General features: G+C 42.8%; 1 protein-coding gene across 10 annotated transcripts in view; it reads right to left on the bottom strand.

Annotated features, from left to right (window-relative positions):
- The window catches only part of cald1a (caldesmon 1a), a 49,923-nt gene that overhangs the window by 12,120 nt on the left and 12,913 nt on the right, over positions 1 to 24,890 (bottom strand). For 3 of the 10 annotated variants that reach the window (XM_076111378.1, XM_076111381.1, XM_076111375.1), the window contains exons 1-8: positions 15,751 to 15,909; positions 14,626 to 14,711; positions 6,813 to 6,950; positions 4,335 to 4,770; positions 4,216 to 4,248; positions 4,013 to 4,123; positions 2,380 to 2,486; positions 1,620 to 1,887 (exon numbers count right to left, since the gene is read on the bottom strand). In XM_076111378.1, coding sequence (XP_075967493.1) covers positions 1,620 to 1,887; positions 2,380 to 2,486; positions 4,013 to 4,123; positions 4,216 to 4,248; positions 4,335 to 4,770; positions 6,813 to 6,950; positions 14,626 to 14,702 — 1,170 coding nt within the window. In that variant the 5' untranslated portion in view covers positions 14,703 to 14,711; positions 15,751 to 15,909. Of the gene's footprint in view, positions 1 to 1,619; positions 1,888 to 2,379; positions 2,487 to 4,012; positions 4,124 to 4,215; positions 4,249 to 4,334; positions 4,771 to 6,812; positions 6,951 to 14,625; positions 14,712 to 15,750; positions 15,910 to 24,890 lie in introns of those variants that run through there. The other 7 variants (XM_076111376.1, XM_076111377.1, XM_076111384.1 and 4 more) reach the window with 5 other exon arrangements.

The following is a 24,890-nucleotide window of genomic DNA, read 5'->3' on the forward strand; positions in this document are numbered from 1 at the left end:
TGAGAAAGAAATTAAGTTTGCGTTGTCATTTTTTTTGTTTCGCAGCATATTTGTAGTCGACAGGGAGCTTGTTGTTAATTTCATTAAGGCATACCTAGGTGGCGCTCTGTTTTTTGGCAGCCCAGCCATGCAGGATATTGCTGCTCAAGCAGACATTGCTCTTGTATTTACTCTAAACAAACCGCTGTTGCTGCTGGAAACCTAAAGCCTGCTTCCTGTGCACAAGTAGATTTTCCCTCGGAACGGACTCACAGACCCAGAGTGTCGTGAGCAGGAAATGCAAAATCTTTCAAGGACTGGGTATACGCTGAATGACTTTCCCGTGGTTTATGGGTTATTATATTGAATAGCATAACATGACGGACAACCAACAATCAGGAATGCAGCCAACCCAGACAATAGCTATGTGCCACTTTCTAATTGATTTACTTACTCTATCTAATGAAGCAGGCCAGGAACAAATTTAATTACTCTGAGCAAATTCTTATTTACAGTGATCGCCTGCCTCAGGAAAAAAAAAAAGGCATTTTGGGAAGCTTGAGACATGCAGACTATCAACAGTTTAAAAAAAACAACAATTAATGTATGAACCATTTGTACTGTATTCAGAAGAGGGCTGGTGCTTGGCAGTGTATCACCCACTCCAGCAGCCTTGTCTTGGTTAATTAGTCTCTCTCTATCTCTGGGCCATCTTTTAATTACAAACCAAAAGGCCTCATTAACATCACACAAGAGGAGAAGAACGGGGGCAAATAGCGAGAGACGGGCCGCCACACTCAGAACCGAGATCAACAAAGAAGACCAGTCAGGGTAACAGCGAGAACGCAGAGCCTCAGAGCGAGCGGATGAAGGGGAAAATGGACGACATTGCGTGGTTGAATACAGATTTGAACACATAGGAAGAAGGAGGTTATCACATTTGAGATACATAATGATGAGGTTTGTTGTAAAAGGTGGATGAAGGAATGACATGCATGAGTTATGAGATAGGGACCCAAATAGCTGGAGTCGTGATAACAGAGAAGTATGGCGAGATAACGTCACTGCAGCGCTAGCATGAGTGTGATGCATGGGTTTCAGCTCACACAGGTGTAAAGGCTAAATCAACATGAAAGTGGTGATGTGAAGAACAAGGGAAAAGGACGTGGGCTGTGAAATCTAAAGATATAACGTGAAGAGGAATAAATGAGACAAATAAGACTGAAATCAAACTGAACTTAAAATGCACACATATCTTAATTCACACATATCTTATTTCTAAGCTTGCTTGTCTTAAATCCGTAGAATAAGTTGTGTATTACCATACGTAGGCTATAAAGGGTTCTGTGCTCCAGCTAGCAGCACACCATGGAAATTGCTCTCAGATTTCAGTCTAAGACGGCTGAAGCTTCAATGTTGTTTCCTCAAATATGTCTAAAAACATTTGGATCCTCTTTTGAACTTTGTACGGTACCTGCATCATTACAGTGTATATTTCCTAAAAATAAAAATATTATATTTCAGTTTGAATTCAACAAATCATGAAGAAGAAATTGGATAAAAGGGAGAAGAGAAACACAGGCAGTCAGAGCTGAACTGATCAAACAACATCGATAAAGTGACTGACTCTCACTCCTTACCTCATCCCTGGCTTTTCTCTCCGCCTCCTCCTGCTTCTTCTGCCTCTCCTCCTCCTCCAGCACCTTCCTCCTCTCCTCCCTCTTCACCTTCAGCTCCTCCAGCTCGGCTTCGGCCTCTTGCTGCTTCTGCCTCATCCTCTCAAACTCCTCGCTCTCCGCGTCGTCGCGTCGGCGCTTCAGCTCCTCCAGCTTGCACTCCGCCTCCAGACGGGCAGCGTCGTCTTGGTCGTCACCGGCGGACACCTCGGGGGAACGCACACTGCCGCGACTGGGACAGACACACAGATGCGGGTTTGAGCACACATGCAGGTCACAACAGCAACAAAAACCGTGGAAGTAGCACGCAAAGCTGGTTGACGTTCAGGTTAACACTTGACATTTGATACAAACTGAATATTTAAACAGACACTGGAAAGACTGGAAGAAAACACACACAGATGTGCACACAATATACAAATATATATCTACAATTATGTAATGAGTATCAGCCAGGAGGGAAAATATTGAAAATGCATGTGGGGGAAAAAAGGGATAAAGCATCCATAATGATGCATCTCCGGTAAATAGGAGAACATATGTGGAATTAGATGGAATATACAATTTTTTTCCTATTTTAGCTATAGGATAAATCTCATTCAGTTCATTATTTTAGATTTGTTTGGGCACTCATTCTTAATTGGGACATGAACTTTGTTGAAAATGGAGTTTCTTGAATAATTCATCAGGCCTGGCTGGCCCCGGTGTTATTGCGTCTGTGTACCTGAGGGTCCTCTCAGGTTTCCTGTGCTGGTTGGGAGTCGCCGCCTCCTCGTGCAGCGCTCCGTTCTGCCTCCCCTGATCCTCCCTGGCCCAGCCTCTCTCATTCACCTGCACACAGAAACAACCACGGGGACAGTGAGCAACGGTGCGACTGGTGGGTAGGCTGAATGGGCGGAGTCTGGCATGTGACATCGCGGGATGTCGAACGAGGAAGAGAACGAGAGCACACCCCAAACAAAACAACACAGAACGTCACATAACACAGCGTCCACTCCAGCATAACTAGTGAGACCGGATTACCCAACACGTGATCACCATGGGAGTGTCCCCCGCTGTATATTTTGTATCTCTGACCATCATGAAAACATCATTCAACTTTTATAAATTATAATCATGTGTCCAAGCCCAATATGTACACTGCCAGTCAAGCTTTTCGAGCATCATATATTATTAACCTGTAGCACCGAGGGTGCATTTGTCTCATTCTTGATGCTATCTAGCACAGTCTATGCATTTTTAACATACTATAGGCTGAGCTGGTGGACCTACTTAACACCTGTCTTGATAAAGTCATTAAGATTCTTTTTAATGACTTACTATAATTAAGTCTTTGCATTATTCTGCGCTGTAGAGAGCAAATGTCAGCTCAAAAACAGGAAGAATAAGAAACGTCACAAGAAATGCATCTTAACAGGGAAAGAGCCAAGAAACATGTCGTGTCTCTGAGCATCTCCGCTTACATTATCAGAGGCTCTCGAAACTAAGAGGAGCGCTCGTCAACACAGGTCGGACAGACCACAAAATGAAATGCTTAGTTCTGTTTTGTTTGTCGATGTAAGAGAAGGCGACACAAGAGATCAAATTGGAAAGTGTACATTCAACTGTGTCGAGAAGAGTTCGAAAGATGCAAGTTTTGGGTTGTGTGATAAATTGGAAGCCTTTATTGATGCATTAAAAAACAGATCATGGGTTTGCTTGGTTAAAAACATACTTGTGGAAAAGTATGACATTTGTAATTTCGAATTTTTGGGGTTCTAAAATGAACCTGGTATAAAACGTTTGACTGGAAGTAGACACATGATACGATGGCTCAATGATCTTATGATGTGTCCTTGTAGTAAACACACACATTATTTTAAATTACATTATGTTCCTCTGCTGCAGAGAGTCTTTGGAGTGGAGTCTGTGTAATAAGTGTTGCTGCTCTCATAGCTGAGATGGAAGACATGCAGAAAAACACTGTGACCACTAAAACGTAGGCTCAAGTTACCGCCAGTTTGCAAATGGTGCAAGCCACACTGTGACGACACGGGGTGTCTGGGTAATTTCAGCGTCTGGCTCCGACATAAATCACAAGTCAACAAGATAGCCTTATTAAAAGAATTCTTTTGTGGCTTAATCTGGAAAGATTTCAGTTTACACATCTCCTGAAAGATGCATCAAGACACTGAAGTTACCCAGAGAGATGTTCTGTGCTGTGCATCACACCTCTACTGTAAAGCTTACCACATGAATGATACCTCATTATCCACTGTGTGTAGTATCTCAGATACCTCATTGTCCTCTTCAGAGTCATTTATGACAGTCACAGACTTATTCTCTGAAGAATAATCTACATTATCATCCTCAGGTACCTCCTCAGCCTCCTCTGATGCTACTGACGCCTCCTCAGCCTCTGAATTGGTTGACTTGGCTTGGTTTGCAATCTCACTGACTACTGAATGCGTTTCTTCTTCAGCGAGTGCCTATGAAAAAGGTTTATAGCAGTCCTTTGAAAGAAAGATCAGCGATTGCCTCACAGATGTGGACTAGGAAGTGACCAAATCAAAGACCATACCTTGCTGTGCATTTTAGGTTCTTCGGTAGATTCCTGAAGAAATAAGCATCACATTTGCAGGGACTGTTAGTTGCAAAAATAACCCAATAAATGGCTGAATAAATGAACAGGTGACTCACTTGTTCTCTCAAGTAAGATGTTCTCGGTTTGTCCTCCACCACCTCCACTTTCTGCTCCTCCTCTTCATCAACACCCTCATCTGCTTCCTCTCCACCCTCGTTAGCAGCCTTCTCTTCCTCCCTCGGCTCCTCTCGCTTCTTCTCCTCTCTCCTTGAGCTGTACGCCTCTGTCTTCTCCTCTTCATCCTCATTGTCACGGGAACGACCCCTACGCCAGGAGGATGGCCTCTCCTCCTCGACGTTGTTTTTCTCCATGGCGAAGCCGTCATTGCCGTCTGTGGCGGTGGGGTCCAGCTCCTTTTGTCTATCCAGAGCCTCCTGCATGCGCTTCTGCCGTCGCTCCTCACGTTTGGCCATGCGATCCAGCAGGGCCTGGTCCTCGTCTTCACCTCCGCCTCCTCCATAAGAGCTGCTCACAGACACCGTCTCTGTCACACTGGGAGGAGAGAGAGGAGACAAACATTTTGTTAAAGAGGAAGAAGCCTGGAGGTCAGAGCAGCAGACGTCGGCTGTAAAACTGAAAGCATGATATTATCTCCATGTTGGGGGTTCTTAATCAAGGTCTATAATCTCTAACAGTTCCATGGTTGTTTAGTGGCAAGATATTCGTTGTGTTGTTAATTTCATGCAGTTATCGGGTTTGGATGTTCATAACTAATGTGCAGGTGATTCTGAATGAGCATAAACTTGGTGCTTTGACGAGGACTAAACAAAACAGCAAAAGAACGGTGCTAAATCGACTCACTTGGGACTCGATCTCCGACATGGCAAACAGTGGAAATTACAGAAAAGATGTTAATTCCCAAAACTCAACAAAAGCATATGCCCTCAAAATGTTTGGCACTTGATCATGCATCACATGACTGTGACTTGCCACTAATACTCCAAAAAAAGGTGCTGAAAGAGCAACAATGTTCAATCAAACCTTCTCTGGATTGCAAAAGGAAATGAAAAAGTGGCTGCCACGTCGGTCAGTCATTTAGCCAGTATGTGGAGAATGCTGACAACTGGCAGCATTGAGAGGCCTTCACCACAGATATTCTTTAAAATAAACTATTGGTCACGCCTCAAAATAAACAGAAAATGAGTGTATTACTCTTAGATTCCAGGTCTCAAATTACATTTTCATCCTTCCTCAATAGTTCTTTTGTACATACAAGAGGAAAAGTCAAGGATTTACCAAAGTCAAAATGATTCCTCCTCTGGGAATCATGAAAATCTGTATAAAAGTTTAGGGCAATCCACCAAATGCTTGTTTTTATATTTAAGTCTGGACGAAAGTGGTGGACCTGTCCAGCTGACCATCTGCATGGCTAAAATCTACGTATTTATTATCTCTTTCAATCCACCAAATACCATCCACCTCACTCCAAACAGCATGAAACCTAAAAGTCTGGCAAACATTATCCTTGCGTCTCCTCAATTGACAATGGATATTCAACACTGGGTCCTGTCTCAGCATCCTCCTGCACAATCCCCTTGTTGTTTGACTGGGCCAGGATGTATCTCTGAGCTCATAGAGGGGAAACATTCATGTCCACAAAGCGGCGTCTGTATTGCTAGATGTCAGAGCAACCCACCACTTCCACTGCAGCCGAGACGATTGATCCAACAGCCTCGAAAAAAGGCACAGAAACGGAAACTTTGTTTTTCCGATGTCTTTCTGATGGATAGGTATGAGATCATGAGTTGGTTGTCACATTGACAGCTGAGGCCGGGCAGAAAGTGGAGGCAATTCTTGTCAAATCGGTTGATTTAAATGTAATAAAGGATGCAAAAAGAATGAATTGTTTGAAAAATCATTCAACACCTGACAATGTTACAATATGTCAGCTGCCAACATAACTAAGCACAGCAGACCTGTCACGCTGTGGATTTCTCCACATGTTGCGTGATATCACATGTAGCCTGTGTGCATATCTAAAACCTCTCATTTTAAAAAGAACTATTAGCTACAGCGAATCAAATCTGCCAGAAACAGTTGTCATATCAGCTTGAAAAACTGATACCTGCCTGCCAGAAATTGGAAAGGGTACTTTAAAAAAAAAAATTGTATCTGAATTCAAAAATCCGAATAAATTTGGTAAACGGTAAATCTGCCATTGTAAACTACATATTTCTTGTGCAAGAACGAAAAGAAAAAAACAGTTGCTGAGAGCTCAGCAAAGTCTCAATTGTTTTATGAAAGAATAAAACTTCCTCCACCTCCCAGAAGTCTTAAAAAGCTACAATATACTGTCCTCTTTTTAAAGCAGAGGTTGTGAAATATGTTTTTGGGACGTTCTTCTGAGTTGTCCTGACATTTTTTCCCACAGAAACAAGACTTAAACTGGGCGGGGTGATATTACAGTGACAGTTTTCCTCCTTTTCTTGTTTCCTCTTTTGCCTCCTCAGCTGGACCAAAATTGGGAGCTAAGCCGTCGGCCGTTGACTTTACATTTGTCACAGACAGAAGCTGTTTTAATATACGTGTGTCACCTGTGGCTGTTGGTCATGACCAGACTGTCTGGTTGTCCGCTGGGCTCCTCACTCTCCCTGCCCTTCATCCTCTCCTGGCGTGCCCTGCGCCTCCTCTCGCGGGCTGCCTCCTCCTCATCATCATCATTCCTCGCCAACCTGAGGGAGACGAGAGAGATAGAAACTGTGAACCCTTCGCCTAAGTCTCCTCTTCCTCAATTTAGCTTCCCGATTAGAAACTTCAAAGTGAACGATTCCTTAAACTGGACTGTAATCATCGCAGTGACCAAACCTGGTGGATTTGTCTGAGCTTTTTTCTCTCTTCTTCTCTCTTATCAAGCTGACCTGTCAGCTGTGCAACAACCAATACTTCTTATCGTGGCTGCAGTTTCCACGAGCTGATAAAAACTCAGTCCGGAGACTTGGCTTGGCTGAGGAGAACATGGAGCCAGAGAAACAGTGCTTCTGGTCTGGTCAGTGTTAGAACAGAGCAAAAAGTAGAGGTGTGTGCGTATGAGTGTGTTTATGCAATGCACAACCACCACTAGCCTTAAAAGTTTATATTTCTACAAGGGATTTAATACCATATTTAATCTAGAAATCAAACACACTAAAGTCAAAAAAAATATCTTGTGTCAAAACAACGTAGAGATCCGTGGAGCGAGCTTTGTTTTGTAGATACAGTCTCTTGTTTTAATGAAATTCTAGACACAACCCCAGTTTTGCCGAGACAACCATTTCAGCACCTTCTCTCTTAAAAACAAGAGTTTGACACTTTTGGAAATACACGTTTGCTTTCTTGCAGAGAATTAGAAGATTGATGCAACGCTCATATCTGTAAGCAAAATACGACACCACAGGGAGCCAGGGGGAACGGCTAGCCACGGTTCTGCCCAAATGTAAAACTAAATCTGCTGACCAGCATCTCTAAAACTACTCAATTAACACCTAATATCTTGTGAGCATAATTAATACCTTCACACCTTTGATCCATTTATTTTTTGTTGGCTGCTTCCGCCGTTGACGTATTTATGCTAGGCTAAGCTAACCAACTGCTTGCTGTGTATTTATTTATTTGAAAACTGCTTCTTTCTACTCTCTCCATACTCCTACTCTGCCATTAAAAGGGATAAATCAGCTGTAAAAACAAACCGCCCATATCCTTAATAGTGCAAAATCTAAAGCAGACATGTGGTGGTTTAAGCAAAGGGTGCGGCTGCATAAAATCATCAACACAACTCCATTGTTCACAATCTAGTTTGGCTCGTCGGCTACTGTATATTTATATGCTTAAATTTGATTGAAAGCAACAACGAGGCCTTTTCTTTCTGGAGCAAAGTCACTTTGTAAAGTTCAGAATGTCTGACAGAAATGGAAGTAGACAAGTTTAGGGAAATGATTACACCCAAAAAGTACAGAATGATTGATATGGTATTATAAATCAAAGAACCATAAACCGTGCATATCTAACAACAGTTCGACAGTTTTCATTTTATTCCAATAATCAAATTAGTTCCCAAACTGCTGTTTTTCTGACCACCTGACATCTATGAACTCGGCTCCATGCTTGATCTGTGTCGCCCCGACTGACCTTTACACTCCCACCGCTAACCACATGCCTAGCTACCTGACATCACAGCGCCGCCTTTGAGGTCAGCCAGCAAAGCGTGCTATTGCATGTTAATTGCAACATGTGTGGTGAGCCGAGCTAAAGCTGCTTTGGTTTATGTGAGGTTTTACAGCTTGTGAACAACAGTTTCCTTCTTCCTTTCCTTCCCCTCTGCTGTTCTTGCCGTCTCCCGTTTCTTTCTCTCAGATGAGGAATGTTGTCATAACAGAGCAGATTTATCTGTTAACGCCCAAGATGGACCTACGGGACAGTGACATCGGTGACGTCAGGCAATGATTTACACATGTGCATGTGTGTGCTTCGTTCTGACAATTCAGCATTTTTAAGGTCAGAAAACTGTTCTTATTCAGATTAGTTTGACTCTTTTCAACCATCCACTGTGGCCACAACTTACAATGACAATATATAATGGTGAATGCTAAAAGGTAGCATGACAAAGCACAAGTAGAGGACAGTCAGAAAGTCAGCACACTGACTTACATTAGCCAGAATGAGCTACGGGTCACATCAGACCAAGCAAAGCTGCAACAAACAGGTTTTCTTTGCTTCGTAATTCAATTGTTTTTACTTTTAAGAGGAAGAAAGTGTTATTTCTTCTTTCAACAGTTACAGTCTTGCTTTAAATATACCCTCCCACATCTTCTTTTTTTTTCAACTTCATTTATATTCTATCAACTTCAACTGAGTTCCCCTGCAGTAGAGAGTACATTAACTCTTATTTAAAATGCCAGAGTGAAATGTTGGTTCTGTGAAAAAAAAAAAAACTGCCTTCGCTCCCAGAGGACTGCGCCATCCCAGAAACGGCACCAAAATGTCATGAGAAAGAGAAAAAGACAACAGCTAAAAATGGAACAAAAGAGACCTTGGTGTGGGTGAAGACGACAATCTCAGGGTTAAAGATTCCTCAGTAGGAGAGAAGAACAAACTCCTAAAAGCTGAATTAGCATTCCTGTCAATCACCGCCTTGGCTAGAGACGCGTACACAACCAAAGCCCTGATTTAATATCCCCTTCCTTACCTAGGCCCCAAACTCTATCAGCATACTGACACAGAAATATGGAGATAGGTGGAAGCGGGGACAGGGGAAGAAAAAAAAGGATTGAAAAAGAAAGAGCAAGTGAAATGGAGAGTGAGGATGAAAAGGAGAAGTGGGAAACGGAAAGGGCGTACACGATAATGGAAAAAAGAGTAATCTACAGGTTTAATCATACACGACATCTTTGCTCAGAATGATGTGCAGCCACAGTTATAAGCTTCAGGTATGTGGGTCAGAATATAGGATGCAACAGATGCCCTTTTCTTGGGTGGCCAAGTACAGTATGTAAGGAAAGCAAAACTGCACAGTATTGTCTGACAGCTAATATGCACTTAGCTTTCCATGAGGCAGCTGAAGAGGAAATTAAAAGTCTTGTCACACATGTGCATAAATTTGCCAATTTTTGCTGCAAAGTACAGTAAAGCTGATTCAGGCAGGATTCTGCATCCACAAAGTAGCTCGCGTGAAAAGCACCAGCGCCCCAAAATATCGCCATCAGCGAGCCTATTAGGGAGAAATATGTCCAAATATTTTCTTTACAGCAAAATATCTCAGAAATGTCAGCGAAAACAATTTGGGAAAAGCCCATGAGAAAAGACTTCTTCACCCTTCCTCAAGAGGAGAAGGACAGAAGGAAGGGAGGGAGGGAGAAAAGTAGAGAGGAAGACTGAAAAGAAAAGCTGCTGTGAACAAAGGGGAGGGGAGAGAAGTAAGGGATGGTGAGGGAGAGGGAAAGAGGGTGGGGGCTCTTCTTACACTGTCAGAAATGCTGACCCATTCCCACGCTGGCCTCTCTGGACTATTTCCCTTCCTTCTGCCGGCCCAAAGACCCACAACGTACCCCGCCTGTCTCTCTTCCCCACCCTGTCCTCTGCTGGGCCGGCTCCAAGGACACACAACGTTAAAATTCCACTCGACTGCATTTAAAACATAAATATAACATTTCCACTTCTTTTGGGGAGTAAAAGAGTAGGATTTGGCTTAAAGAAATCAGCAACAATAGCTTAACTCCTTTCCAAGCTGATTTTGTGAGTTAGAAGTTGACATGTACGTGGCTCAACCTCTCCCTCCGTATCTCTATCCCTCTATCTGCCGCTCTCTTCCTGACAGAACCAACAGGTTTACGATGCAGGACAGGGTCATGTTTGGAACGGTCCATTCGACCAGGGCGTGGATTGTTTGGCATGGCTTATTCACGGAGGATGGGTGTTATTTCCTCGGCCCTTCCTGGTCCCTCGGGGGGGGGGGGGGGGGGAGGGGACAGCACAGATGTGAAGAATGAACAGGGGAAATAGGAGGAAGACGAGGATGGTGGAGCTGGAGAAGGAAGAGGAGACTGAGAAGGAGATGGAGAACAAGAGATCGGGTTAGGAGGGAAGAGGACAAGGATGTGGATTTGAAAATATCTCTGGAAGAACAAGATCAGAAGAGAGAAGCAAGGGGAAGATGAGAAGAAGGAAGGTATGTAAGTAAAAGGGAACGAGGAGAAGTTTTGGGAGAGAACGGGAAGGAAGAGGAGAAGAATAAGGAGGGCGAAGGATTGAAAATGAAAGTGGAAGAAGATGGGGAGAAGGGTGATGTGGTGGGAGGATGACAGGGAGGAGAAAGGAGATGGAGAAGAAAGACAGTGACACTCAGGGGAGAAGAAAAGGATAGAGGGGATGCATACAGAATGAGAGGAGGAGACGGAGTGTGACAAGAAAGACGGAGGAGGAGACAGAGGGAAATGGCAAATGTCAAAAATAGACACTTCCTAAAAAGGACATCAAAGAGGAAATTTCAAAGTCTTGCAAAATCAACATGGTATATCTAGCAAAGCCTTGAATGAATCACATGAATTAATTTAAGGAAACATGTCTATTGATACCACTCTCGTGTCTATGCAATGAAGAGGAAGCTACGGCCTAGTTAGAATGATTAGCTAAGCTTAACATAAAGTCTGAGTGGACGGGATTTAAACCGCACAAAAAGTATAAAAACGACACGTAGGGGTTTTACTCGGGGTTATGTGCGGAACTTTTCTTGGCTGAGTGCAGTGACTAGAGTGGCATTAATCTTATCTAACTCACAGCGAATTAAAGTATTTCCCAAATCCTTGAACTGCTCCTTTAACTGTCCCAACATACAACAGTGGTGAGTCATCATTGCGGATGTGCCGACTATCCATCTATGTGCAATGTCTAAATATTCAGTAAGGGCAATGAACTGCTCTCCAGCTGCAGACAGTAACAACAACGTGTACTATCGATGTTACAAGAGAAGACTATTTCTCGCTGAAGTTAGTCACTGATTGACTGGGAAAATTCCACATTTATGTGCTCTCTTTGGAAAAAAGATGAAAAAAAAGAAGCGGTCGAGACATTCCTGTGTGTTTCATTGAACAGAGACGTACTATAGGACTGATGAGCAGGGGAGCTGAAGAGCATGAGAGAGTGTGAGTCTATGCAGAGCAGAAAACCATGTGTGTGTGTGTGTGTGCGGCTTTACTGAATAGAACGAGAAGTGAATTGAAGCCCATTGCGCACCTCTATGTAAACAATAATTCTCAACTATAACCGAGGCTGATGTAAGACAGAACAGGGACGGCTTGGCTGTTCTCCCGCCACACACACACACACACACACACACACACACACACACACACACACACACACACACACACACACACACACACACACACACACACACACACACACACACACACACACACACACACACACACACACACTTAACTGAATGCATGCATTCACCTGCACACACTAACATGCATATGCATAGCACACTGACACAGACTATGGGATAAATACACACATACACACTCTCACACACGGACAACCTCGCTGTCCCAGCATGTAGGAAACAGCTCATGCAGACCTGGCCAGTAAACACTTATAATAGCCAGGAATTTTGGCATTCCTACAGCGGTTATTATATGGCCCCACACTCTCCCTGCGTCTCTCCGTCTTCTCCCAGCGTGCTCAGTGATGGTTGAATGGAGGCAGGCCAATGAGACAACATGTGGTTTTGACTAGTCCAACCAAGAGGGGCATGTAAATATTGATTGTTTCAATATATCGGCAGACATGGAAACAGTGCAGAGATGTAATCTTTTATCAATAACAGGAGCGGCATGTCGCCTGCCAGTTGAAATTACTGCTTTCCGGACCAAATAAACAGTCATGAACAAACTCCTGCCGAGCTGAAAATGTACATGTCAAAGGCGCTTACAACTCTTACTCTTTTTCACTCATGGTCCATTTCTCTTTCAGTCAGTCAGTCCTCATCTCTTACCTCTGTATGCTCTTCTCAGTCTACATTTTCTGCCAAATTCCATCTTCTCCATGTATCATAAATCCACCAAAACTGCATGAATACTTCTAGCAGCAGGGGTTTTATGCCATGAAACATAACAACAGCATTGACCTTCACTTCAATCAGCTATTTAGATTGCATCTGGGGAAATGACGTGTAAAGTCTTAAAAGAAGTAAAAACAAAAAGACGTCAAGAGGGAGAACATTCTGTAGCTGTTACACCAAATCAAAATGTAAAGCATCTTTACACCAAAATGCTATCAAAGCTGATTCTGAGGTGACACAGGCTGTGGATAAAGTTGCTGTGGAAGTAGTATGTGTGTATGATTTAGTTGGTCATACGTGTTCCTCACCCAGATATTCCCCTCAGGACTGGGTGGAGACCAAAACAAAGCTAAAAGGATCGTGAATACAGGACTTACAATTGTCAGGTTGCCAGAAACACGACTCCAAATGACTGACAATGTTGTTCTACATCTACTTAATGTGCAAATATGAAACTGTTTGCTAACATGTTGCCATGTCAACTTTATAAAGTGATAGTATTGTACAAGATATGTACAACTACGTATGTAATGGAAACACTGTTTTTAATCTAACAAAAAGACGGTATATTTGGCATTTATGCACTGCAACTGCTTGTTAGTTATGGGCTAATATATATGCTGATATCTGATAAGCTATTGAGCGATAATATTGGTCATGTAGATTTATCTGTTGGGCTTTGTTCATTACCGCAAAATAGATAAGTCGAATAATATCCCTGTGGAGATAACCTTGGCGCCATCCATACAGCACACACAAGCTGGCAGACACTTTATTTCCACTGTGTGGATGAATGACTTAACCCTCTATTTTATCACCTAATATATCTCCTTCACTATTGTGCATGGTGTGCACCATTTTACTGACTTCCTTTATACAACAAATGCTATTTTAACTTGAGCAAAGGGGCCTTGTTCATCACGAAGGCAAAGCGCTGCACACATCGTCTTTGTGTCATAGAAACATTATCAGAGAGAAACATCTATGCGTTCAGCAGTGGTCAGACCTATGTCAGCTTGTTTTTCCATCAGCGATGGAGTAACTGGCTCGCACAAAACTCTGCTCACAGATACATCAAACGGGCGAGTGACCTTGGCCGGTATCTGCATCCACATCAACCTCATCCTTAATTGGAAGGGCTGCAGTACACACGGAGAGACTTTTGTGAAAGGGCTCTATAAAATGCCTCCTCGGCACACTATGTATCAAGTTCTCACAATAAACCCCCCCCCCCCCCCTTTACTGAATGTGATTGCTGCACTTTGCCATGTTACCGCTCAATCAATTTGTTGAAATGAACTTTAGCTTAATCAATTTCTTCCATTGAATCTGAGAGAGTTCACAAGGCCGCGGTATATGGGAGAGAAAATTGGAAAGGGGGACGGAGGGAGGGCGTGATTGAACATTCCCACTTAAAGGTCATCTCGTTGCTTATCAGATTTCTTATCTGCCCCTTTTTTTCTTTTAGCCTGTGTCGGGGAAGCCAATATTTGCCGAGCGATGTTTTTTTCGGGCTTAGAGGAGGGTCTAAGCCATTAAAGCCGGCTCCCTCCTGTTCCAACTTGGCATGAACATCAGAGGTGTTGATGTGCGTTGACAACCAGAGCCTCATTATACAACACAGGCTGCTCCCTCAGCCTCACACAACTAAGTAGTAAGATCTTCAGTGACGTTCTGTGGCTGCAACTACTAATGAATCCGTTGTAGAGGACAGCCTTTTAAAAGACTCTCTGCTTTGCAAGATAATTAGTTGGATAATCCTGGAGCACTAATCTCCAAACGTGAATGACCTACAACCAAATGGGTCTTACCGTTCGGCTTCCAGGCGCATCTCCTCCCGCTTCTGCCTCCTCAGCTCCCGGCGCCGCTCAAAGTCCATTTCCTCCATGATTGTGCCCTGAGGGATGACATCATCAAACACAGACGCGTTCATTTAGTCAATTTCAGGAAGGCTGAGAGGAAAGAAAGACAAGAACACATTCATTTAAGTATCCCGAGAGGGCAAAAATACTTGTTCACCAGTCAAACAAAGCCTTAGTTTGCTGATATCTGGATGTCAAAGTGCTGAATATAAACGCACAGGGGTTTCAGAGGAAATGAGGCGTGCTTTTAATGCAGGGTTACCGTTACAGACAAATCCCAGCTGTATTATGTTACTGCTAATGCAAACGGAACATCCTACTGCTGCTTTTTCATATTAAAAGCATTTAAGAGGCAATACATGGGGTGGCTTTTATTGTGAAGCAGCCACAGGAAACAATGCATTCACATGAGTCACCAGGGTTAGCACAATTGTTCATCAAAACTGTCATTTTGGGGATGTTTTCATCAGCGTTTTACAAAAATAATAGTTGAATAGCTGCTCATTGAGTGTTTTGCTGTCGTATCTAACCGCTATTAAACTTTCTGTAAGCTCAAATCAACTATGATTGAAATCTTTCTAAACACGGTATTGACCAGAAGTGTGTTTTTATGTTTTAGGTGACAACTGGCTGCCTGAAACCTATGGCCACAAACTCTGTTGAAAAACGGAGGAATGAGGCAGAAAATGAATGAAAAAAAAGAGCGGAGATACAGGAGGGAGAAGCCAACACAGGATGTTAACTCAATCAGTTCTCTCACTAAAAATACCCCAGTAGGATATGTGACAGTGAGGCCCGAGACCACCCAGGAGCCGCTGAGCCTCCCATCATACAACCACCAGCAGCAACGTCTTCTATACACAGGAGCAGAGTAAACACACTCTAGCTGAGCACTTGAGGGAAGGAGACAAAGGTGCATGACGGTTCACGTAACAAACAGGCAGCACTGAATAAAGTTGTACTTAAACACTTCCCCCTTTGTGGTGATACAGCATGAGCAGGAAAGCGAGGCAGAAAATAAGCTGCGTCAAAGTGCAGTACGCAGAAACAAGGGAAGAACTTCGACTGTCGTACCTTGAATTAGCCTTCAAACAATGTGTTTTCCTTCACACCATACCAGCTTTTCACAATGCTCCCTCCAAGCAGATACAAAGCTGTGTAGTAATAGTCTCCCACAGTCCGGCCTCAGCTGACAGAAAAAGGCAAATGTCTGTTTCCTTCCCCTCTCTGCTAGTCCCTCCCTCCATCCCTTAGTGGCCTCCTTCCTTCTTTCCCTCAAGCTTGCCCCCCTCCCTCCTGTCTCTCCTTCTCTCCCTAACTCTACTGCAAACCTTCCCTGTGTTGTTTACCTATATACATGTCAGAGCTTGGCTAAACTCTGTTCTAGGACATGATTCCAGCTTCCTGTGTAAGCATGCTTTATCTTTCATCTGCATTTGCATACAGGGGGGGGGGAGTCAAAGACATCTGAAATGCACATCTGTATATGAGTATGCATGCACACAAGCATGTAGGTGCAACATTACAGCGTTTGTGTGCATGCATTCACACTAAGCATGCACAGATGCACACAGGAAACACACATGCAGGGGATGAATGCTAAAAGGAACCATGACTCTGAGGGATCCTCCTTACCCCCCCCTGCATCTTCTCACCCAGTCTCTCCTCCCCCCCTCTGTGAGCCTGTACAGTAAACACAGCCTTGCCCCCCCTATTACACTATAAAAGCCTTGGAGGAGAGATATTTTAAACACCGCAAAAATTCACTCTCTATGTTTAGATGCACTCTAAGTGTCATTTGTGAAACGATGGGAGGGTGGAGGCAATCGGCATGCGGGGCTACTCATACCACCAAAATTGAGACGAAATGAGGGCAATAACGAAAACTGACAAGGCCTCCAAACATCACCAGTCTAATCACATACTTCCGAGAACCAGTGACGCCAAGGAAGACTAAGTTATTAGTAACACAAGCACGGCAGCATATCAATTCAGAGTTATTATTGCAAACAATGCGTGAGAAGACTGCATTTTCATTTGGTGTTCAGTTTCGTAGTAGTGTTTTTAACATTTACAAGAAAATTTGAATAAAAGTACTTCTGTCAACAAAATGATCAAAGAGTGGACCAAACATACACGATCTCACATGAATAACAAACCTGAGACAATTATATTTTTCAAGCTGATAAATGATGTATGAATAGGTCTGTTCAATGAAAGCGAGACTGAACGCTGCACAGTCACATTGTCTCGTGTCCACATGGGAGATCGCACCAGGCGTAGGGGCAGAAGAGGAAGCCTGTGGCTTGCAGACAAGGCCCTCGGTAAGACGTAGAAATGTAACTGTTGTGTATATCACTGAAGGGACCACCCGCACTTTGCAAAAGCTAACAGAGGCAGAACGGGAGACAGACAGCATTCCAAAAAGTTGAGCAACCTGAAGTCACAAGTTTGTGACATTTTCAGACTTTTTACAAGTTCGGCCTGTCTTAGCCTGTCCACTGTAAAACCTCTTCCTCCTTCCTTCGCTGCATCCGTCCTTTTATTCCACTATTTATCTCGAAAACCTGCATCCGTCCACCCCGCTCCCCCCTTCTTATTCTGTCTCTCTCTTTTCTGTCCTCCGCCCCCTCTTTCTCTTACCCCATCTGCCGCAACCTTCTACAATGGCTATAATGACACATTTACCAGTCAAATTACTACCTGTCGAGACTGCCAGACCCTGGCACAGAACCCAGTGTCTAAGTGCCAGCCTCTTAAAAAGCCTTAAAAGCCAAGTTGATATTATCCCGACAGCCACTGGGATTACACCACCTTATAATGCCTCTATCTTCTCACGAAGTCTCGAGATAAAAGCACCAAAACAATGGGCCCCTATCGGCCAAATGAGGCACAAAGTAGATCAAGCAACAGTCTGGGAGTACGGCTGACGAATAAGTATGGGCCAGCAGCACGTCTATTTTTGGCTTTGGTGAAATGTTCCTGATGCTGGCGTTGCATTCTGTGAGAAGGGAAAACTGCAGCTCTTTGGTCAGATTTGTTACTGTGATACTCAGAGCAACTATCCCCTCACAACCTTTAGACAAACACATTAATCTCCACATTATGGCTATGGAGCTATGCGAGGAATGCTCCTATTTAGCCTCTGATTTTAGCAGAGGGAACTTGAAAGAGCCTCCAAATTACTCATTCACATGCCACTTACAGCCTCCTCCTTTGGATCTCTTTTTAGTGTGCAGCGAATGTTTTGCTTGTTGAATAAAGAGAATTAACTTGAAGATAAACAAGTAAAAAATAGCTATGTGCTTGCCAGCTGTGAGGTTGGCAAATAAAAGAACAATGGTGACTTGTTGCAGCTGGTGGTTACGAGGCTTAGTCACAAATCACGTACAGTTTTAGCTTTTTAAAACAGGGACATTTACGGCAGTTGAAAAAAAAGCTACTTTACTGGAATCCTAAAACATGTTGGAATGTCAAGCATATAAAATAAAGACATTTTACAGGAATCATCAATTCACAAGAAACAAGATCCCACACAAGTAAGCTAATGGTTGACAATTGCTAAGAGAACGAGTCTACAGCCATGCTAGCAGCTCTTTGAGGCTTTGCGTGTAAGCTAATTGCTAACGTCATCAAGGTAACATGCTCACAATATTAAGGCTAATAAGGCTGTCATTAGTTTGAGGTATTTGGTCATAAACAAAACTATTGGAAATTGAAATTCTGGTTTATATATCTTTTAATGTTCATCTAAATGAAAAAGTGAAAGAGCAGAAACCACAGTCTGCAGTTACTATATTTGTCCATATACTAAAACCTGAATGGTGCATGCTGGGTTTACAGAGTGAGGACATTACAGCAAACACCGCCACGCTACATGTACGGCTGCTCTCCTCTTGGCCTCCAGAGGACCACACTGTTCTTTGGAGAGCAGAGAGGAGAGGAGTTGCACGTCGAGCAGCGATGGAGTCACAGCTGTGCTGGTGTCCAGGTGAAGAGAGGTATTCCAGGCATCTGGAATGCGAGGGCAACACTGGCACAAAGCCTGGTCTTTCTAGTCTTTGCATCAATGGAAGAAAATATTTGGTCCACCTGCTGCAGGGGTTGGTATGTTGGAGAATTCACGAACCACTGATTCTTTTTACCAGCCACACGCCATTTGGTTTTTCAGAAATAATATCAACTACCTTGGAGACTAGATGACACAAGAGATTCAAATGCTGAAAGTCAATTTTATCAAAACAAATAACGTCCAATATTATTGAGATAATAATGAATAGGCTATAAATCATGGGATATTGCGGAGGATATGGCCCCTTAACTGTGAATAGAGAGCAGAAGGATTTAAGTATTTTGACACCAGCTGTCTTCATCAATCAACATTTAGTCATGCAGAATAAGAATTAAAGGCTTCTATTCAAAAGTTAAAGAAGACGAAAGTACAATTGTCTCATTGTGTCAAATTTGAGGCTTTTATTGTGACATCTTCTCTTCAAATACTATCATGGGTACATTCAGTGGTTCTTGCATTTACTGCCTCATAAAACATTGTTTGTTGCATTTTTTTGCATTTACATTGTCTAGCTAGCAGTTTTCTTCTTCTCTGGTTTTGCTCCACATTGTACCACAGCACCACTAGTAGTCAAAATATTGTTTAAAACAGTTTATTCCAACAAAGAACAACTAAGCTGCACATTTTCACCCCCACTGAAAGACATAGTATTGCATTAACTAACACATGTGAGTACGTAGGAGTTTACTGACCTTGTGGGAATTTAACGTTTAAAACGGACACACTCCTCCATTTGCATGTAGCTATTGGACAACCTGCTGTAAGCTGTCTATTTATGGATGCCTTTAATTGGCTAATTTTTGGATGCTTACTTGACAGGAGATGAACAGACTTACACTTAAACCAGAGACGCAGAGGTCTATTGGTTCGGTCTGAGCTCAGATATATTGGTACGTATTTTGGCAAAGTAAAAATGAACATTTGATGCTTGTTTTATCACACGAATAAAGCCTCTGCACTAAACCAGGGAGGAGGGGAGAAATAAAGAGAGAGAGATACTGCATGCCTGTAGGTAGTGCACACTAACAGCTGTTTTGGCTAAGGCTCTGGGGACAGTTTGAGTTGGGTAAATCTAACGTTTTCTGCAGGGGTAAGGACTCTCCTGAGATTAGACTGACAGGGCGGTTAAAATATCTTCAGCCTGTGTGTGAGGGTGTGTGCATCACGATAAACAGTTTTTAACAAACAGGATTTACATTCATAAACTAGTTTTGTGTGTATTTATGTAAATGTGTGGGTGGAAAGTTTGCAGATGTGTCGGGAGGAAGTGCGTATGAATAATTGCATGCTTTTTTTTGTGTGTCCAATTTAAATGCGTGTGAGAATGTTAGCGAATATTTTTACAAGTGTGATATTGAAAATACATATAGCCACTGCAGGCACAGTGTGTGTGCGTTGACGGAACAGTACATGTGTGTACACGTGTGATATCCATCACCACCTACAGTGCTGTGTTTGGAAAGCTGGCCTTGTGGTTGTGGTTCTCTGCGCTATGTGTCTCCTCTCACACGTCCAGGCCTCGGCAGCATTAACACGTTTACAGTCCCAGGATGCAGAGCGGCTGTGGATGAGCATTCATAAATTCACTGGAGGGTTTTGTTGCACCGAGGCCAAGAATTTCTCTCTTTCTTTCCATCTCCACTCGTCCTTCTCTCGGCCTCATCCGTCATCGAGAATCTCTTCCTCTGCCTGCCCTTTAGAGCCTGACCGACACATTGGTGGGCCGGCATTATCAACTGATACTGTGTATTGATATATAATAGGGCTGTCACTGTTCATCTGAAATTTGAAGAACTTCGGAAGTGATTGAATGTTCAATCTGTAATGATCTTTTCCTGTTTAGGCCCAACAGGCAGCGATCCAGCTCGAAGCTTAAACAACTGCAACTATTGTTGCTCTTTTTGCTAACGCCAAAGAGAGACCGAGCGGATAATAATGACACCAAACAATGTCGAAGTCGGCTAACACGAGGAAGCACTGTAGATTCGACACCACGGATGGAAAAATCTTGGACAAGGCAGTTTGCTGACTCGTAGTAACATTAGCTTATAATGCAGCGTGTTACGTTGGCTTGTTTCTTAATAAGGCAGCCGAGGCCCAGTGGAGTATTTTAATTCATTTGAATTTTTTATTTACTATGTGTTTGCTCTAATTTGTGACGTCAAAAAGTGACAGCTCTTGCATGTAACAAAAATGCAGTACAGAAAGAGAATTGTACGCGGTCATTTTAAGACAGCTTTTATCACAAATTCATTATATGTTGTTTATAGTTGTTGATACTATTGATACAAAATTAACTTGCTGTACATTAGCTGCTAGTGTTTAGGTGTACAAATCTCTATATAAGTTTGTTATATATGTTAATGTGAACCCCCCCCCCCCCCAAAAAAAACCCACTGATATGTTATTCATGCCGTTGTTTTTAAAACTCTCTAGTATTAATATCACCCTCAAAAACCCATTATCGGTCGCCTGTTTCTTTAACTCTCTCTATCTCCTCTTGGACCACAATGCAGCAGCTTAGCCAACAGCTGCGGACTCTGTGCTCAGCTACAATATGAGAAGACTCAGGGTTGGCTGTGAATTAAGTTAAGTAATTGGTTTACCCGTGTCCATGCAGCCAAGCTTCTTTCTGTATTCGTCTGTGTCTGCGTTTCATGCCACAGTGTGAATATCAACCACAATGGCTTATGTTGTCAAAGCCGAGGTCTTCGGCTGCGACTATATATTTTAGGCAACGTAAGAGGAGGCTAAATGCATCAGACCTCAGCTCAATCTCAATACCATCTGCTTTCCACTCACACTCTATCTCCTCCAAGACAAATGAGGCCCGAATGAGGAAATATCTCACTGAGCATCAGCAGACGGTGTTCATAGGCAAAACCGGAGAAGCTAGTGCCACTGTGGCAAGTGAGACGAGGCGGGATAACATACTGATGGTTTTGGAGGGTTGGGGCAAGAAATGGGCTAGACATTGCTGAATGCCTTGGATGCATTGTCATTAGTGACTTTAGATGTGGTGGTGAGACACAAGCCTCCCTCAAACCTCCTCTACCGTCTCCTCTGTGCTGACTTTAGAGTTCACAGAGAAAACCAACCAGCGAGGGCAGATTTCACACCAGCGTAGTTTAAAGATGTAAAGTTTCCATTGGGCGAAAAATAAGGAGACTCCCGCATTCCCAGACAATGGTTCACATTCCATAACACCTCTCTGTGCCCTGTGAATCATACACACTGAGACAGACTGAGGGAGGTTATCTTTTCACACACACACACACACACACACACACACACACACACACACACACACACACACACACACACACACACACACACAGCTGGAATTAATCAATTCTTGACTAAATACGCAACAATCAAAACCAAATTAAGAAAATAGTTTTTTCAGGGTCTTTGAATGATAACGTGGGACTTATTTTTGTAGTTCTGGACATCGTTGTTGGAATAAGATTGCACCACCAGGTGAAATGCAGAGCTCTGGGAAGTGTTTCTTCTTTCAAAAGGTACATGGTCTCACTTTAGAGACCATATTCTGGTTTAACTTTGACCCTCTGTACTTGCCATACACGTGCAGCTTCTCCGTGCAATGAAAGATCTTTAGCAACATGCTTTCAGTTTTGCCTCCAAATAAAGTGGTTTAGATCATCTGGCTTGACTCTTGGTATGTTTACAACCAGTCGGATCTATTGTTGTAGTGATGACTCCATGTTCCCAGATCTCAGTAATTACTTATCAGTCAATAAAAATGATGACGAAACTACAAAACGCAAGACCCTAAAATCTGTAATTATCCTTTTAAGTACCCTCGACAACCACAGAAAACCATATGCACACTGTGAAGTATAAGATGTTTAATATCCGATATTGTGAATTGCAATAATATTGCTGTTCTGTAATATTGTTTTTTGATCAAAATAGTAAATTTAAGTGTCAGAAAAAGTCAGTACCTTCTCAAAGAAGCATTTTGTGATATGCTCATGATAATAAATACCATTTGCTTTAGTTATCTTTCTAACTGACAAATCGTTTTTGGAAAGGACGCTGTGGTTTGATACTAACTCTTGTGTTGCCCGAGTTAAACAAATGACTCTCAAAGTAGCATTCTTAAATCGTGTGTTTGATTTTTCCACTGTCAGCAAGATAACCTCGCTAAACTTTGAGCACACTGTCATCCGTTGTATATATTTAGACTATGACTCACTGTTCTTTTCATATGTTCTCCTCTCACGGTCCCACACATGGATGGGAGTTTCGTGCAGCTCATCACAATTTAGGCCGCATTAGATCTGAAGGTTTTATGACCTTTCCCTTCTCTTGAGAGACAGCTGAAAACACCTGAGCCTCACCAGCCGGCATTCCCCTTCAGGTTGAGGGTATGTTTATGTGTCTTTAAACCTCACGCCTGAAGCTAAGTCACACTAGAATTGAAATAAAAACATTACCCCAACATGCCATATCCATCGTCTGAATCTCACAGCTTTTCGACAGCAGGTTTTAGCACACAGATGCGTCATTTAAACTGCAAACATATGATCTTTATTTTCATTGAGGAGGAGATCTAAATCCAGCTTCAAAAATCTTACTCGAAGCTCTTAAAAGTTAACCACTGAAATGAGATAAATTCTTATTTGTCAGCTGCTGATCCAATTTACCAAATTAAATAGCTGCCCAAGACGAGTTGATGTAGCAGTTGGCAGAAAGAGAAGGGTTATAAAACATTGTCTTACTTTCTAAGGTTGGTTTTAAGAAGGACATTTGCATTAGAAGTTGGAGTCCTGCTGCCCTAATCATGAATAACACTGTAAAAAGGCAACTTCTTTGTGAAACAGCAGGAAGAACCAGCACAATTCCTCTCTATTCTGTGACTTTTAAAAGGCGCGTGTCCCTTTTAGAAGTGCACTTTCAGACGCTACACCCACAAACAGACAGAATTGGAGAAAAGGCATTCCAAAGAGTACAAATCCCACACAAAATAGGGATGTTTGTACGGCATCAAAAGGCTACTGCTCCCTGGCCGTGCTCCATATGACCAAATATGGAAAGAAAAATGCTGCCTTTTCCCGTAACCAAACTGGGAAAAAGAAGAAAAAAAAAAAGGAGGGGGGGAGAGGTTCTCTTGCATGCTGTGTGCACAGCGAGATAGAGCTCTCACACTCACTACACAGTGGCCTCAGAGTTGGCTCCCTCTCAAAACAGCATGACTGACGGTGATGCTGGACCTGCCGCGACATCTCAGCGAACACTGTCGGGCAGACATACACACACAAACACGCAACACCTGCACGACTCAGGAGTCATGAAAGAGAGGCACGCCGAACCTTTTCACTACGCTGACATTTCATTTTTAAACACACAAAAGCTTTCTGCACTTTCACATATGAGCTCTATAGCGGCGTCTCAGCAGTGCACTTTGAGTGGAGCCCACTGGAAGGGAACATTCCTCTTGGTGGAAAAGCAGCCGTCTCAAACGCCACAGTCCTGTGCTTAAGTTAGAAAGAGTTTGTTTATCCCGCCCTGTTATATTGAGCAGCTCTGACATTGCAAAAAATGTCTACATGGGTATTTGACTTCACAAGAATCTTATCAAATTATCTGGGACACTTTTTGGAGGCTTGTTTGAACTAACAGCAATGGAGGAAAAGAGAGAGATGAAAAATAAAGAGCAACAGACACGACGCAATAAATAAAGGGACTTGTTTTTGTTTTTGTTTACAAAACCAGCTTAACAAATCACTTACATTTTGTATTCCATCTTAAAGGAATAGGTCGACATTTTGGGAAATATGTATATTGACATAACTTTTTAAAGAGAAGATTGATACCACTCTCAGAAGCAACAGCTAGCAGGTGGTTAGCTTAGCTAGCATAGAGATTGAAAACAGTGGGAAACTGTGATACATTCAGTTGCTAGCATAGCATAGAAGTGCTAATGGTAGTTAATGATCTGCTTATGTACTCTGCTTATGTTAGCGTCACAGGTTTTTACAAAGAAACGTAACATTTTAGAAACGGTTATGTCCTTTATAACCTCCCCGGGTAACTATTACACCTAGTTTAACCATTATTAGCTCGAAATCCAAAATATAGAAGTCTATGGAGCAGAGCCGGGTAGATGTCGGAGCCT

Source organism: Anarhichas minor, unplaced genomic scaffold (assembly GCF_050575085.1).
Source record: "Anarhichas minor isolate MPS153535 unplaced genomic scaffold, ASM5057508v1 ptg000045l, whole genome shotgun sequence".
NCBI classification, from domain to species: Eukaryota; Metazoa; Chordata; class Actinopteri; order Perciformes; family Anarhichadidae; genus Anarhichas; species Anarhichas minor.